This window comes from Hypanus sabinus, chromosome 27, assembly GCF_030144855.1.
Source record: "Hypanus sabinus isolate sHypSab1 chromosome 27, sHypSab1.hap1, whole genome shotgun sequence".
Lineage (NCBI taxonomy): Eukaryota > Metazoa > Chordata > Chondrichthyes > Myliobatiformes > Dasyatidae > Hypanus > Hypanus sabinus.
In genome coordinates this window covers 45,519,101-45,534,523 of record NC_082732.1, presented here as the reverse complement: position 1 = coordinate 45,534,523, position 15,423 = coordinate 45,519,101, and the positions used below count along the sequence as shown (strand labels likewise).

The 15,423-nt window shown below is 49.2% G+C and overlaps 1 protein-coding gene across 2 annotated transcripts in view; it reads right to left on the bottom strand.

Annotated features, from left to right (window-relative positions):
- Nucleotides 1–14,854, bottom strand: part of LOC132381955 (probable pleckstrin homology domain-containing family N member 1) — a 31,003-nt gene extending 16,149 nt beyond the window's left edge. For both annotated transcript variants that reach the window (XM_059951658.1, XM_059951659.1), the window contains exons 1-6: nt 14,518–14,854; nt 13,207–13,282; nt 9,705–9,761; nt 7,351–7,497; nt 6,219–6,305; nt 2–65 (exon numbers count right to left, since the gene is read on the bottom strand). In XM_059951658.1, the coding sequence (XP_059807641.1) occupies nt 2–65; nt 6,219–6,305; nt 7,351–7,497; nt 9,705–9,761; nt 13,207–13,282; nt 14,518–14,669 (583 nt within the window). In that variant the 5' untranslated portion in view covers nt 14,670–14,854. The remainder of the gene's footprint in view (nt 1; nt 66–6,218; nt 6,306–7,350; nt 7,498–9,704; nt 9,762–13,206; nt 13,283–14,517) is intronic.
- Nucleotides 14,855–15,423: the final 569 nt, after the last annotated feature.

Below are 15,423 nucleotides of genomic sequence, written 5' to 3'. Positions count from 1 at the left end.
CCTGTAATTTCAAATGTGTTCTCCACTAAGATTCTGACTGAAATCCCCGACAGAGGCAGCAGGCCCTGGGAAACAGAGAGAAGAAGGTTAATACTCATGCACCATTGTCCCCATATCATGGGCTCTGCTTCCTTCAGTTGATTTACTTAATTTCTGCTTTTGTTATTCACCAGTTATAAGGCCATAAAACATAGGAGCAGAATTAGGCCATTTGCCCCTTCGAGTCTGCGCCACCATTTCATCATGGCTGATCCAATTTTCTTTTCAGCCTCAGTCTCCTGCCTTCTCTCTGTATCCCTTCATGCTCTGACCAGTCAGGAAGCTATCAATCTCTGCCTTAAATATACATAAAGACTTGGTCTCCAAAGCTGGCTGTGGCAAAGAATTCCACAGATTCACCACCCTCTGACTAAAGAAATTCATCCTTATCTCTGTTCTAAAAGGGTGCTGCTCTATTCTGAGGCTGTGTCTTCTGGTCTTAGACTCTCCACCATAGGAAACGTCTTCTCCACATCCACTCTATCAAGGCCTTTCACCAGTCTCCAGTCACCCCTCATTCTTCTGAATTCCAGTGGATACAGGTCCAGAGCCATCAAACACTCTTCATATGACAAGCTATTCAATCCTGGAATCATTTTCATAAACCTCCTTTGAACTCTCTACAGTGTCAGCACATCCTTTCTTAGATAAGGCACCCAAATCTGCTCCAAATGAGGCTTCACCAGTGTTTTATAAAGACCCTACATTACATCCTTGCTTTTACATTCTAGTCCTCTTGAAATGACTGCTAGCATCACATTTGCTTTCCTCACCATTGACTCAACCTGCAAATTATCCTTCAGGGAATCCTGCACAAGGACTCCCAAGTCCCTTTGTGCCTCAGTTTTTTGTATCTCTGTCCATTTAGAAACAGTCATCCCTTTCATTTCTTCTATCAAAGTGCATGACCACACACTTCCCGACACTGTATTCCATCTGTCATTTCTTTGACCATTCTCCTAATCTGTCTAAGCCCTTCTGCAGTCTCTCTACTTCCTCAAAACTACCTGCCCCTCCAGTTATCTTCATATCGTCTGCAATGACTGTTTTAGTTGTCTTTTTTTGGTTTTTAAAAGCTTCCCAATCCTCTAACTTCCCACTAATTTTTGCTCTATTGTATGTCCTTTCTTTGGCTTTTCTGTTTGCTTTGACTTCTCTTTTTAACCACGGTTGTGTCATTTTTCCTTTAGAATACTTCTTTCATCTTTTGGATGTATATTCTCTGCCTTCTGAATTTCTTCCAGAAACTCCTGCCATTGCTTCTCTACCATCATCCCTGCCAAAGTTCTTTTCCAATCAATTCTGGTCAACTGCTCTCTCATGCCTCATGATCACTTGCCCCTAAGAGTTCTTTTACTTTCAGCTCTCTAATCAATAGCAGTTCATTGCACAACACCTAATCCAGATTAGCTGATCCCCTAGTGGGCTTAACCATGAGTAGAAACTCCTCCTCTTGGAATCCCACGCCAATCTAATTTTCCCAATCTACCTGCATATTGATGTTCCCCAAGTCTGTTGTAACACTACCCCTTTGGCATATATTTTCTATCTCCTGTTGTAATTTCTAGGCCATGTTGTTACTACTGTTTGGGGGTTTTGTATATAACTCATATCAGGGTCTTTTTACACTTGCAGTTCCTTACTTCTATCTGCAATGATTCAATGCCTTTTGACCATATGTCACCTCTTTCTAATGATTTAATTTCACTGCTTACCAACAGAGCCATGCCATCCCCTCTGCTTTTCTGCCTATCTTTTAGATACAATGTTTATTCTTGGACATTAAGCTCCCAGCTACAATCTTCTTTCAGCCATGATTCAGTGATGCCTACGACATCATACCTGCCAATCTGCAACCGCGCCACAGATTCATCGACCTTATTCCATATACTACGTGCATTCAGATGTAACACCTTTAGTCCTGTATTCAGCTTTTTGGATTTTGTCTGCCTTTTACATTGCAACTCACCCTGGTGACTGCAATTTTGCCCTATCATTGCCTCCCTTTGCTAGGAGTCACATTTTCTCTGGTTGTAAACGATCTACATCATCCTCAGCACTATTGCTCTGGCTCCCATCCCCCTGCCAAATTAGTTCAAACTCTCCCAAACAACTTGAACCAACCTGGAAACAAGGATATTGGGCTCCTGGTTAGGTGTAATCTATCCCTTTTATACAGGTCATACCTTCTCCAGAAGGGATCCCAATGATCCATAAATCTGAAATCCTGCCCCTTGCACCGGTTCCTCAGCCACACATCCACCTGCCATATCATCCTATCTTACTCTCACTAACACATGGCATAGAGAGTAATCCAGAGATTACTACCCTGTTTCTTAACTTTTTACATAGCTCCCTAAAATCTCTGTTCAGGACCTCCTCCTCACCTTGTCTACCATGTCATCGGTGCCAAAATGCACCAAGACTTCTGGCTGCTAACCCTCACCCTTGAGAATGCCATGGATCTGATCTGAGACATCCCTGAGTCTGACACCAGGGAGGCACCATACCATCTGTGCATCTCTATCGTGCCCACAGAACCCCGCCTCTGTTCCTCTGATTAAGGAATCTCCTATCTCTACTTCAGTCCTCTTCAGCTTTCTACCCTTGTGGGGTACAACACCAGACGCAGTGCCAGAGACCTGGTCACTGTTCCCCCCACTCCCCCTGGCAGGTCATCACCTCAACAGTATCCAAAGTTTTATACTACTTATTGAGAGGAATGGCCACAGGTGTACTCTGCACTGGCTGTACAAATCCCTTCCTTCTCCTGACGGTCAACCAGTTACCTGTCTCCTGCAATCGAGGGGTGACGACCTCGCTGTAGCTCTTGTCTATCATCTCCTCATTCTCCCAAATGAAACAAAGGTCATCGAGCTGCAGCTCCATTTCCTGAATACGTTCTCTCAGGAGCCGCAGCTCGGTGCACCTGGTACAGGTGGGTTTATCTGGAAGGCACAGGATGTCCACACCCCACACAGAGTACAAAACATTGCCCCTGGAGACATTCTCACAACGCTCCTCAGCCCTAACAGACAAGGGCGAACAAGTACGTACAAAAGAGAGTAACTTACAATATATTTTACCTCACCCAACCCTGACCTTGCCAAAGTCACTCTAAAGACTGGCTCACTCACAAGAACAGCTTGCACTTGAGTTATTTTTATTGGACCTTTCTAATGAATCCTTCTAACTGACTGGACACTCCTCAACTCAGAGAAACTGCTGTGTCTCATCCTGACTGAAAGTAGGCTCCTTTTACTCACCCCTGATGCCAGTTGTCCTACTCAGGAACTCAGTTCTGTGGCTCAGTGTTCTGTGTCTGTTCATGTTCACACATCTGCCCGTGTTCGACAGACATGGATGCAGTGGGAAACTGTGACACTTGGGTACTACAATGTCGGTGGAATGCAGTGGTGTGGAATAATATTGTTGGATGAATGTGGTGCTGGGGATCTGCTGAGTTGGAGAACAGTGGTGTTGGAGAACTGTGGTGGTGGGAAACTGCAGTGGTAGGGGACTGTAGTGGTGGTGGGAGACTGCAGTGGTAGGGGACTGTGGTGGTGGGAGACTGCAGTGGTGGGGGACTGTGGTGGTGGGAGACTGCAGTGGTGGGGGACTCTGATGGTGGGAGATTGCAGTGGTGGGGGACTGTGGTGGTGATGGGAAACTGCAGTGGTGGGGGACTGTGGTGGTGGGAGACTGCAGTGGTGGGGGACTCTGATGGTGGGAGATTGCAGTGGTGGGGGACTGTGGTGGTGATGGGAAACTGCAGTGGTGGGGGACTGTGGTGGTGGTGGGAAACTGCAGTGGTGGGGGACTGTGGTGGTGATGGGAAACTGTGGTGGTGGGAGACTGTGGTGGTGATGGGAAACTGCAGTGGTGGGGGACTGTGGTGGTGGTGGGAGACTGCAGTGGTGGGAAACTGCAGTGGTGGGAGACTGCAGTGGTGGGAAGCTGCAGTGGTGGTGGGGACTGTGGCGGTGGTGGGAGACTGCAGTGTTGGAGAACTGTGGTGGTGGGAGACTGCAGTGGTGGAGAACTGTGGTGGTGGGAGACTGCAGTGGTGGTGGGGACTGTGGTGGTGGGGGGACTGTGGTGGTGAGTGGGATGGTTGGGGTGGGGGACTGTGGTGGTGGCAGACTGCAGTGGTGGTGGGGACTGTGGTGGGGGGACTGTGGTGGTGAGTGGGATGGTTGGGGTGGGGGACTGTGGAGTTGGGAGACTGCAGTGGTGGTGGGGTCTGTGGTGGTGGCCGACTGTGGTGGGGGGATTGTGGTGGTGGTGGGACTGTGGCAGTGGGGGGACTGTGGTGGGGGGATTGTGGTGGTGGTGGGACTGAGGTTTTAGTGGGGCTTGTGAGGGTGGGAGACTGCAGTGGTGGTGGGGACTGTGGTGGTGGCTGACTGTGGTGGGGGGATTGTGGTGGTGGTGGGACTGTGGGAGGGACTGCGGTTTTAGTGGGGTCTGTGGTGGGGGGGACTGTGGGGGGGGGACTGTGGTGGTGGGACTGTGGGGGGGACTGCGGGGGGGGACTGTGGTGGGGGGGACTGTGGTGATGGGACTGTGGGGGGGACTGGTGGGGGGACTTGGGGGGACTGGGGGGGACTGCGGGGGGGACTGTGGTGATAGGACTGCGGGGGGGACTGGTGGGGGGACGTGGGGGGACTGCGGGGGGACTGGTGGGGGGGACTGGGGGGGGACTGGGGGGGACTGCGGTGGGGGACTGTGGTGGGGGGACTGTGGGGGGACTGCGGGGGGGACTGTGGTGGGGGGACTGTGGGGGGGGACTGTGGGGGGGGACTGCGGGGGGGGACTGGGGGGGGGACTGTGGTGGGGTTACTGTGGTGGGGGGGACTGTGGTGATGGGACTGTGGTGATGGGACTGTGGGGGGGGACTGTGGTGGGGGGACTGTGGGGGGGGGACTGCAGGGGGGGACTGTGGTGGGGGGACTGTGGTGATGGGACTGCGGGGGGGGACTGTGGTGGTGGGACTGTGGGGCGGACTGCGGGGGGGACTGTGGTGATGGGACTGTGGGGGGGACTGCGGGGGGGACTGGGGGGGACTGTGGGGGGACTGTGGGGGGGACTGTGGTGGGGGGACTGTGGTGGGGTTACTGTGGTGGGGGGGACTGTGGTGATGGGACTGTGGGGGGGACTGTGGGGGGGACTGTGGTGGGGGGACTGTGGTGGGGGGACTGTGGGGGGGACTGCGGGGGGGGACTGCGGGGGGGGACTGGGGGGGACTGCGGTGGGGGACTGTGGTGGGGGGACTGCGGGGGGGTCTGTGGTGGGGGGACTGTGGTGGGGTTACTGTGGTGGGGGGGACTGTGGTGATGGGACTGTGGTGGGGGGACTGCGGGGGGGACTGTGGGGGGGGACTGTGGTGGGGGGGACTATGGTGGGGGACTGCGGGGGGGGACTGGTGGGGGGACTGCGGGGGGGGACTGTGGTGATGGGACTGTGGGGGGGACTGCGGGGGGGACTGCGGGGGGGGGACTGTGGTGGGGGGACTGTGGTGATGGGACTGCGGGGGGGGATTGTGGTGGGGGGGACTGTGGGGGGACTGCGGGGGGGACTGTGGTGGGGGGACTGTGGGGGGGGACTGCGGGGGGAGGACTGCGGGGGGAGGACTGTGGTGGGGGGGACTGTGGTGGGTGGTGATGGGACTGCGGGGGGGACTGGTGGGGGGACGTGGGGGGACTGCGGGGGGACGTGGGGGGGACTGGGGGGGGACTGCGGGGGACTGCGGTGGGGGACTGTGGTGGGGGGGACTGTGGTGATGGGACTGTGGGGGGGACTGTGGTGGGGGGACTGTGGGGGGGGACTGTGGGGGGGGACTGCGGGGGGGGACTGTGGTGGGGGGACTGTGGTGATGGGACTGTGGGGGGGACTGTGGTGGGGGGACTGTGGGGGGGGACTGTGGGGGGAGACTGCGGGGGGGGACTGTGGTGGGGGGACTGTGGTGATGGGACTGCGGGGGGGGGATTGTGGTGGGGGGGACTGCGGGGGGGGGGACTGTGGTGGGGGGATTGTGGTGGGGGGGGCTGCGGGGGGGGGACTGTAGAGTTAGAGGAGTCAGCACTTGCTGCTAGAGCATCAGCGAACTGTTTGTTCCCTCTTTCTGAGAAAGCATCCCCACCCATTCTCAGCCTGTGTGGCCCAGTAGAGGGTGTTACCTGGTACAGGAACCTCTGAGTCTCATCGTCCACAGCCAGAATCAGCAGGTGCAGGGGGAAGAGGACAAGGTGCCTTTTGCTCTCCTCCTGGGAAGATCAGAGAATGTGTCATGGCAGGTCAGTTCCTGTAGCCCCGGTCCACCTGTTCCCACTGCTGCCTCCCTGAGTCTGCCCCTGATCCTCTGCCCTCCCTCTTCATCACATGCTCTCCCGAGACTCTCTGCTCAGTCCTGATATCCCACCTGCCCTGAGCTGGTGCGGGGCAATAGAGTGATACAGCATGGAGATAGGCTCTTTGGACCAACACAACCATGTGAACTCGCCCTGAGCCAGTCCCATTTGTTGGTTTATTTATTGAGGAACAGTGTGGCACAAGCCCTTCCGGCCCTTTTGAGCAGTGCTGTCCAGCAACCTCCTGATTTAATCCCAGCCGATAATCATGGGATAATTTACAATGACCAACCACCCTACCAGCTGGCACATCTTTGGACTGTAGGAGTAAACTGGGGTACCCAGAGGAAACCCACGTGGTCGCAGAGAGAATGTACAAACTCCTTACAGACTATGATGGGAATCGAACCTGGGTCGCTGGTCCTGTAAAGTGTGGTGCTCAGGCAGTGGTGGGAATTGAACCTGAGTTGTCCATACTGTAAAGCATTGTGCTAACTACTACACCATTGTACTGCCCTATGTTTAGTCTACATCCTTCTACACCTTTTGTATTCCTGCTCTTGTCCAAATTTCTTTTGAACATCGTTAATGTACCCACTTCTTCCAACAGCTCATTCCATTCATCCACCAGCCTCTGTGTGATAAAGTTGACTCTTAGGTTCCCTTTCAACCTTTCCCCTCTATGCCGACAGTTCCTGCACTTGCCTTTCATCTGAAAAGCTGATGACTCCTCCATGGTTTCTGTGTGACTGAACCTCTTGGTCTACCTCACATGAATCACTGACCTAATGAGGTTGGGTTCTCAGTGAGAGTCTCTGATTCCTTCAGTTCAGAGGATGTGAAAAGGCTTTATAGAAATGAGGCTGGTTCTCAGTACACCTTCCTCCAAAAGATGGTTGCCAGGCTCCAGGGTGATGTTGTCCAAGAGGACATGCCTACTGAGAAGCTGAGAAGGAGTTACCTCAGTGTATTTGTTGTGAAGCACCACTGAGGATGACCACACGACCTCCCCCAGGGATCTCATGTTCTCTCCTTCCCAGCCTAGAATAGGTTCCGTGCAGATAATCTTCTCCAGGTCTCCACGTGACTTCCCCCACAGTAACTCAACCTGCGAATATCAGACGTCACCAAGTAAATGTTCATTAGTTAACACATCCAGGTAAAATATAGACACGTTCATTCTATACATCCGGGTTGGTTTCTTAGAGTAATATGTAAAGGGAGCAGGGTTTGGCTGTGCTTTGAGGAGGTGTAAATCCACAAACTCAGTAAAGCAGTTATTGTAGAAGAGTTGAATTTGAAATGCAGTTTCAGGGTGAAAAATTGGGTCTGAAAAATAAATAAAAGCAATTATTACAGAGCTGGGTAATATTGACTTGTGCAACTGACAAAGGGTGAGCAGGTAATATGGAAATATTACTGAAATCTCAACAAAAGGACATGAGGGAAAGAAGCTTCACATCCTGTCTCTGTCTGTAAGGAAATTGTACATTCTCCCTGTGAGCATGGGGGTTCCTCCTGGTGCTCCAGTTTCCTCTTACATCCCAAAGACATAAAGGTCAGTAGCTTAATGTGTGTAATTGGGCAGTGCAGGCTTGTTGGGCCAGAAGGGCCTGTAAGTCAGTGGTAGAGGACTGGAAACTGTGAGAAGGATGCACCATCTGTAGCTACAGCATTATTGAGTTTGCACTGGAGCAGGTGTATAATGTTCGTGAGTCTGCACTGGAGCAGGTGTATAATGTTCGTGAGTCTGCACTGGAGCAGGTGTATAATGTTCGTGAGTCTGCACTGGAGCAGGTGTATAATGTTCGTGAGTCTGCACTGGAGCAGGTGTATAATGTTCGTGAGTCTGCACTGGAGCAGGTGTATAATGTTCGTGAGTCTGCACTGGAGCAGGTGTATAATGTTCGTGAGTCTGCACTGGAGCAGGTGTATAATGTTCGTGAGTCTGCACTGCAGTAGATATACTCTGTTGGCTCTCACTTGAGGGAAGCCCTGCAGAGGGTGTCACACGGTAAACTTGAGATGAATGAGATGTCACATGCAGACTACATCCAATATGAAAGTTCTGAGGGATATTGATAGGAGATTTGGACCCAATGAGGGTAACTAGATAGAAATTTCTTCCCCTAATGGTGTATAATGTCCATCCTGGGGATCCAGGGAGGTGGAGTCACTGGATGTTTCAAATTCAAAGGGGAGCAGGTATTAGAGTGACAAGGGGTCTTGGAGAAAATTTTCCCCTTTCCCCATCCAATGAGATGAGGAATCCTGTGGAAATGGTAAAGTTAAATAAAGGCAGAAAGCGCTTGTAATTCCCAGCAGGTGAGATAGTGTCTGTGGTGTCTTCAGACGTGGATGAAGGTATGCTGAAAAGAAACTAATTCTCTCTTTTCTCTGCACAGACACCATCTGATTGGCTTCCAACTTTCAGCAGTTTCTGTTTTATTCTAGATTTCCCGCACCTGCAGTATTTCATTTTCTGTTGCTCAAAACTGTCGTCATCTTTACAGAGTGCAGGGAAAAATCCCTGATCATGTTGGCCTGTGGTTCCTTCCCACAGTGTGACCCTCCTTCAGTACCACCCTCCCACAGTGAGACCCTCTCTCAGTACCACCCCTCCTTGAGTGTGATCTTCCCTCAGTACCACCCCTCCTTCAGTGTGACCTTCCCTCGGTACCACCCTTCCCACAGTGTGACCCTCCCTCAGTACCACCTCTCTCTCAGTGTGACCCTCCCTCATTATCAACCCTCCCACAGTGTGACTCTCCCTCAATACCACTGACCCTCAGTACCACCCCTCTCACAGTGGGTTGCTCGCTCAGTACTGCCCCTCCCACTTTGGGATGCTCCCTCAATATTAGACCTCCAAATATCAAATGTTTCCTCAGTATTGAGTGGAATGCTCCCTCAGTACTACCTCTCCCACAACGTGACCCTCCCTCGGTACTACCATATTGGAATACTCCCACAGTATCTTCCCTTTCTCAGTGGGTTGCTCTCTTAGTACTGCATTCCCACAGAGGGATGCTCTCTCTATAACATCTCTCCAGCATGGGAAGCTCCCTCACTGCTGCACCTCACACAGTTGTGATCTGATTTCTATAGGGGAGAGTTATTCTCACCAAGTCTTAGTTGTTGAACATTATAAAAGAGGGTCATCGCTTTTAAAGAATCAATGGCAGCAGCAGGTGGTCCCAGTTGGCTGGCTCAAATGCTACCCGCCCTCATGGAGAGAGTTGAGGATCATTGGATGGGTGGCCAAGAGAGTCTGGCACCCCACACAGGCCTAGGGCTTTTGCTAAACTATCTTACCCTAGACAGCTCTTCCAGGCGATCTGCAAACACGTGGTCACCTTGCGAGTATTGACTCTGAGGAACAAGATTGGAAAATAAACCGATTAAAATGGTCAGCACAGTAGCTTGTGGTTAATGTGGTTAATATTACAGGGCCAGCAATCCCAGTTAAATTCCCACCCGTGCCTGTAAGAAGTTTGTACATTCTTCCTGTGCCTGTATGGGTTTCCTCCAGGTGCTCCAATTTCCTTCCACAGTCCAAAGACGTACTGGTTAATTGGTCATGTGTGTAACTGGGCAGTATGGACTCAAAGCGCTGAAGGGCCAGTTACTGGGCTGTATCTCTAAATATAATAAATTAATACATAAACTAAAGTCAGTCAGAAGCCAAACACGCACACATATAAATTCCGTATAAATTGACAGGGACAAACCTTGGGCAAAGAGTACTGTGAACCAGGGCTCTAGAAGAACTGCTAATCTGCTCCCATTGTGAGCAGGCCTCACACTTCTCCCTTTCCACTGCGTGGCTGTTACACACTCCCCCTCCCACTGTGTGTGTGTCCGCAACAAACTGTGGTCCAGTATCACTGACTCAATGTTTTGGAACTCCAGTCCTTGAGAAGGGGCTTCTCACACATCAACTGTGTACGAGGCTGATGGAGGCGATTGGGAACACTTTGTAGCTGCATCCATTACCATTAAATCTAATCTCATGAACGGTCCACATAAACCCTCTGCCAGGGTTATGCAGGCCATTCCTGTGATGGAGGGGCACTGGTCTAACATCTTCTGGATGTGTTGGCATCCTGAACAGTGCATGGCAAGCTGCTCGACCTACTAATCTATCCCAGGCCACCAAAGTTTTGACTAGGCCTAGATGACCAGCATTTAGCTCCTCCAACACTTTAGCTCTCAGCTTGGGTCACACAACAATTCTAGATCTCTACATAAGGCAACCCCATCAAGGGCAAGTTCATCCCGGCGATGGTATAAATGGGGAAACTGGAGCTTCTGCTACACATTCCAGTCATTTTATGTTGCCATGCAGACTTGAGTCAGTGTGGTGTCTTTTCTGGTTTCTCTTTGGATCATCTCTGCTGTAGTAGGGAGACTTTCAATTTGTATTAGGGAGAATAAGTCGAGATGAGTATCCTCTTTTGTAAATTTTTCAGGTACTTCCTTTTCCAAGGACAAATGGGACAATCCATCAGTATTTCCATGATCAGTTACCCTCTTGAATTCCATCTTGTAATTGTGTCCTCCAAGAAACAGAGCCCATTCGTGCTGCTGCTGTTAGTGAAACACCCTTCTGTGAAATGAAACTGGACACTAGAGGTTGATGATCAGTAATGAGGGTACACTTTCTCCCATATAAGAACTGATTGAAACTTTTTACAATCTGTCTATCTGCAGCAATAAAGGAACGTGATAAAGGCTACGGGCATTCCCTTCCATCACTCATAACATGTGACATGACTGCACCTATACCATAAGGTGAGTCTTGATTGGCAAGCTTCACTGGAGAGTGTGGATCATAATGTGTGAGTACAGTGTCTGACATCACCATTTCCTTTGTCGTTTGGAAAGCCACCTCACCTGGCTTTGTCCATTGCCATTTCTTCCCAATCGGCAGTAATGAGATCGAAGGGTGGAGCACAGTGGCCAGGTTTAACAGAATCTTGTTGTAGTTGTGCACTGAAGTTGTCAGCTCAACTGGTGACAAAAAATTTGCAACTTAATCTTCAGGGCTCAGTGAACAACCTTACAATGTGTTATAGTAATTGGTAAATCCTAAGAGAACCACAACTGTGACACGTCCTTTGGCCATAGGGCATCCACCAGTGCTTCCATTTTCTCAGCACAGTTGTGCATCAGTGGTGTGATCACAGTAAGTGATGCTTGGTGTCAAGAATTCACACTTGTGTTGTGCTCTCAGCCTGTAATCCTCTCACCTTTTTAATGCTGTCTTGAGACTTTGGAGATGTTCCTTATCATCCATACCAGTAACAGATTTTTCATCAACTGCATTCCCACTGCTGCTCTTTTTGAATTTGCAACTTGACTTTTAATTTTTTCTCTTCTCTGTGCAGTCCATTTACTTTTGTCGGCCCAACATGCTCTTTGTATGTCTCTTACTTCGTTGCATTTTCTGCAAGTTTCACCTTTAAACCTGCACTTTTTTTGGTATACGTGAGCCCCTGCCACAACAGTAACACAAGTTGTTCAGTAAGGCCAGTTTTTACTTAGACATTACAGTTCTGTCATGCTCACTTCATTCCTGCCGCAATTCAATTGATCTGGCTGTTGTTTTCATTGATATAGCAATTTCAACTGTTCGTTTAAAAGTAAGCTGTGCTTCACTTAGAAACCATTTTTGAAAGCTTTCTTGTAAGATTCCGCAGACTAAAAGACCTCTCCGTGCATCATTAAGCCCAATGCTGAACTGACAATGATCAGACAATTTCATCATTAAGCCCATCACTGGACTGACAATGATCAGACAATTTCATCATTAAGCCCATTGCTGAACTGACAATGATCAGACAATTTGTCAATTCAGCCACACAAGCTGAAATGGACTCCTCTTTCTTTTAAATCTGCTTATGAAACCTAAAGTGCTTTGCAATCAGCAATGGTTTTGGTTTTAAATGTTCCTGCAATACTTCGGCTGGTTTAGTTGGAGTAGTCAAACTGTATGCTCTTCCACCTATTATTCAGCAAAACTGGCACTCACTTCCTATCAGCTTTTCCATTTGCTTTAAAATCAATTTGTTCAGTATACATCATCCAGTTATCTTTTGTGCAATTCAATGCATCTATCTTTCTGTTGCAGCCAGCATTTCTGCTTTTCCTTTATTTATTAATATTATCACATGGTACTCATGTCTATGAACCTGTAAATTTAATCTATTTTCCCAAGTCAAGTTTATTGTCATTTAACTAAGTATGTGCGTATAATGTATATGACCATATACTGTACCATATACACATACTGTAATGTGTGTAGAAGTGAGACAGTGTTTCTATGAACCAGGGTGTTAAGCACAGTAGTACACATACTCATGATACTCAGGATAACTTATGAAGGTAAGGATAAAATCTACAGAGGATTCACACATAAATAACAAACTAAGGTGCATTAATATTTTGATTTTTAAACTCGCCCCTTCCTGAACTTTCCCGAAGGAGTACGTGCTGCACTTCAACAAGTAGGTAGTCATCTCAGGTTCATTTTAAAACTTACTCATCGCCACTGTTATGTTTTGTAACTCTAAAATATAAAATTAATTGGAAGAGAAACATGGGACTGGGGATAATTGTCTCTAACTTGTTTTTACTTTAAGTGGAGCATGCACAATATGATGTGGTGGTGTACTGACATATACCATTCTCTACTTTTACATATAACCCATATAACAACAACGAATGCTTAATTAAACAATATATCTCCAGTATTACTTGGGCTCAGCCTGACAAGGCGCCAGTGTCAGTGGAACCTGCCTGGAGAGGGACCTACCTGCACCGGTTCTATCAGTCTATCCAGCTCTGGGGGTGATCTAATAATATCTTGTCCACTTGCAGGGGGGGAGTGTCTGTGGGAAGGAAAGGTGTAAATAAAATCTTCACATTCTGGTAATAAAAACAGAACATTCTGGAAGCACTCAGCAGCTGAGGTAAGTCTGTGGAGAGAGTTAATGTTTCAGTTTGGATCCTTTTTCAGATGGGAGAAAGAGAGAAAGTTGGCTTGAAGTTAGCAAGGTCAGAACAGGACGGGGCGAGGCCCCACATACAGGGAACAACACAGTCTTCTTGTTAGGAAAGGGAGAGACGGAGGCATCTCTGACAGGCTGAGGCCCTGCATACAAAGAACGATGTGGTGTCCAAGTAAGGGAGAGGCAGAATGGGGGCATCTCTGACAGCAAGAGGCCAGCACCTCGGTGGGAGAGATGGTGAGCTAACAGAATGAACGATTCATAACCATGGTACATAGTGCAGATAGTCCTTCCCCTCCTTGGTGGGAGAGGTGGCGGGTTGGGAAGAGGCTGTCCCAGTGGATAAATAACCCTGGTGCATTGTGCTAACCGTGCGGTGATGATGGAGAAATGAATATTTAATGTGCTAAAAGTGTTGGTTGTTTTGTCGTGGGTGTTGTTGAGATCTGTCATGGGTGACGTTGAACTTTGTCGTGGGTGATATTGAACATTGTTATGGGTGACGTTGAGTCTTGTTATGGGTGACGTTGAGTCTTGTCATGGGTGATGTGAACTTCATGAGATGTTGAGCTGCTCCCTGCTAACTTCTAGACCCTGGTCCCACTCTGGGCCAAAGGTGAGTTGGGGTCTGGAGCCAAGAATGTAAACTAGGCACTGTTGGAATGTTACACTCAGCAGGTTATGGTGAGCTATGGTCAGCAGGTTATGGAGGTGTGCAGCATTCAGTGGGTGAGCACAGGGAGAGGGAGCACCCAGTGGGTAGGTGCTGGGACAGGGGCTGCACTGGGCCAGTCAAGGGTTTACTTGTGGAGGGGATCTCCCAGCCTGTTCCAGGCAGTTTAGTGCAGGGGTCAGCACCTAGGTTAGAGGTCAGGTTGTACTCAGACTTGGCACCCACCCCTACAGCCACCATTTCTGTGTCAGGATTGAGTGGAGCTGTGCTGTGAGAGTCCGTGGACCCAGAGACCCAGCTGCGTGTGAACTCTCACACATCACCCCTTATCCAGCCCAAGCCTCACAGCACCCAAAACCTTCAAACTTTGATTCCTCAGAGTGTGCTGGTGTCTCAATAATTGCTGTGTTCAGGTTATGGGGGAACAGAGAGTGGGTCATACCTGAAGCTTGGTATTTGTACCAGATCCTCCTGTTCCTGTTCTCCGGAGTTTTTGCAGCACCGAGGGGTAACGCTGATGCATCCCATTTCTAAACCACACGCCTGCACACGCGGTATCCAAGCCCACTCACCAGCTTCACATCGGCACATCATAAGCTGCCCACAGAAACATCTTGCTTCAGAGAACACGTCACTCTGTAACCGTAAAATACACCCTACAAAGGAACAATCAGTTAAAACATATTTGCCTAAAATGCGAGTCGTTTTCCTGTCTGGTTTTGTGTGGCGATCTGGAGATTGCAACGTGGACAAATTCACTGAGTCCCTATGAAACGTGGTTCATGTATGACTGCTTCAAAACTTCTTCTCTTCCTGTGTCAGACTCTCCTTCTGCTTCAGCTTCCTGTTGTTTTCTTGACGTAGGCTGGTTGCTGCAGTCTGCCTGGTGGTAATCTTCTTTGTAAAAGTAATGATACATTCACACACCAAGTAAACCTCTCCTCTTGGTATTGTTCATGGTCTCGGGAATCAGAAGGCTCTCAGTTTATGTTTAGCCAGTTAGTTGGCCGTATTGCACACCTGGTAAATACAAAACACAATGACAAGATGCCACAAACCACTGTGGTACTTGACAAGGCTGATAAGAACAAGATGAAACATTATGGAGCTCAGGAGTGATGTGGAATGATATTACAATCAGATCTTAATAAGATAAGACAAATTAGGCCATTTGGCCCATCGAGTCTGCTCTGCCTTTTTGTTATGGCTGATCCATTTCCCTCTCAGCTCCAACTTTCTCCCTGTAACTGTTCATGCCCTGACTAACCAAGAATCTACCAAACTCTGTCTTAAATATACCCAATGACTTGGCCTCTACAGCCACCTATGGCAATGAATCTTTGTAATG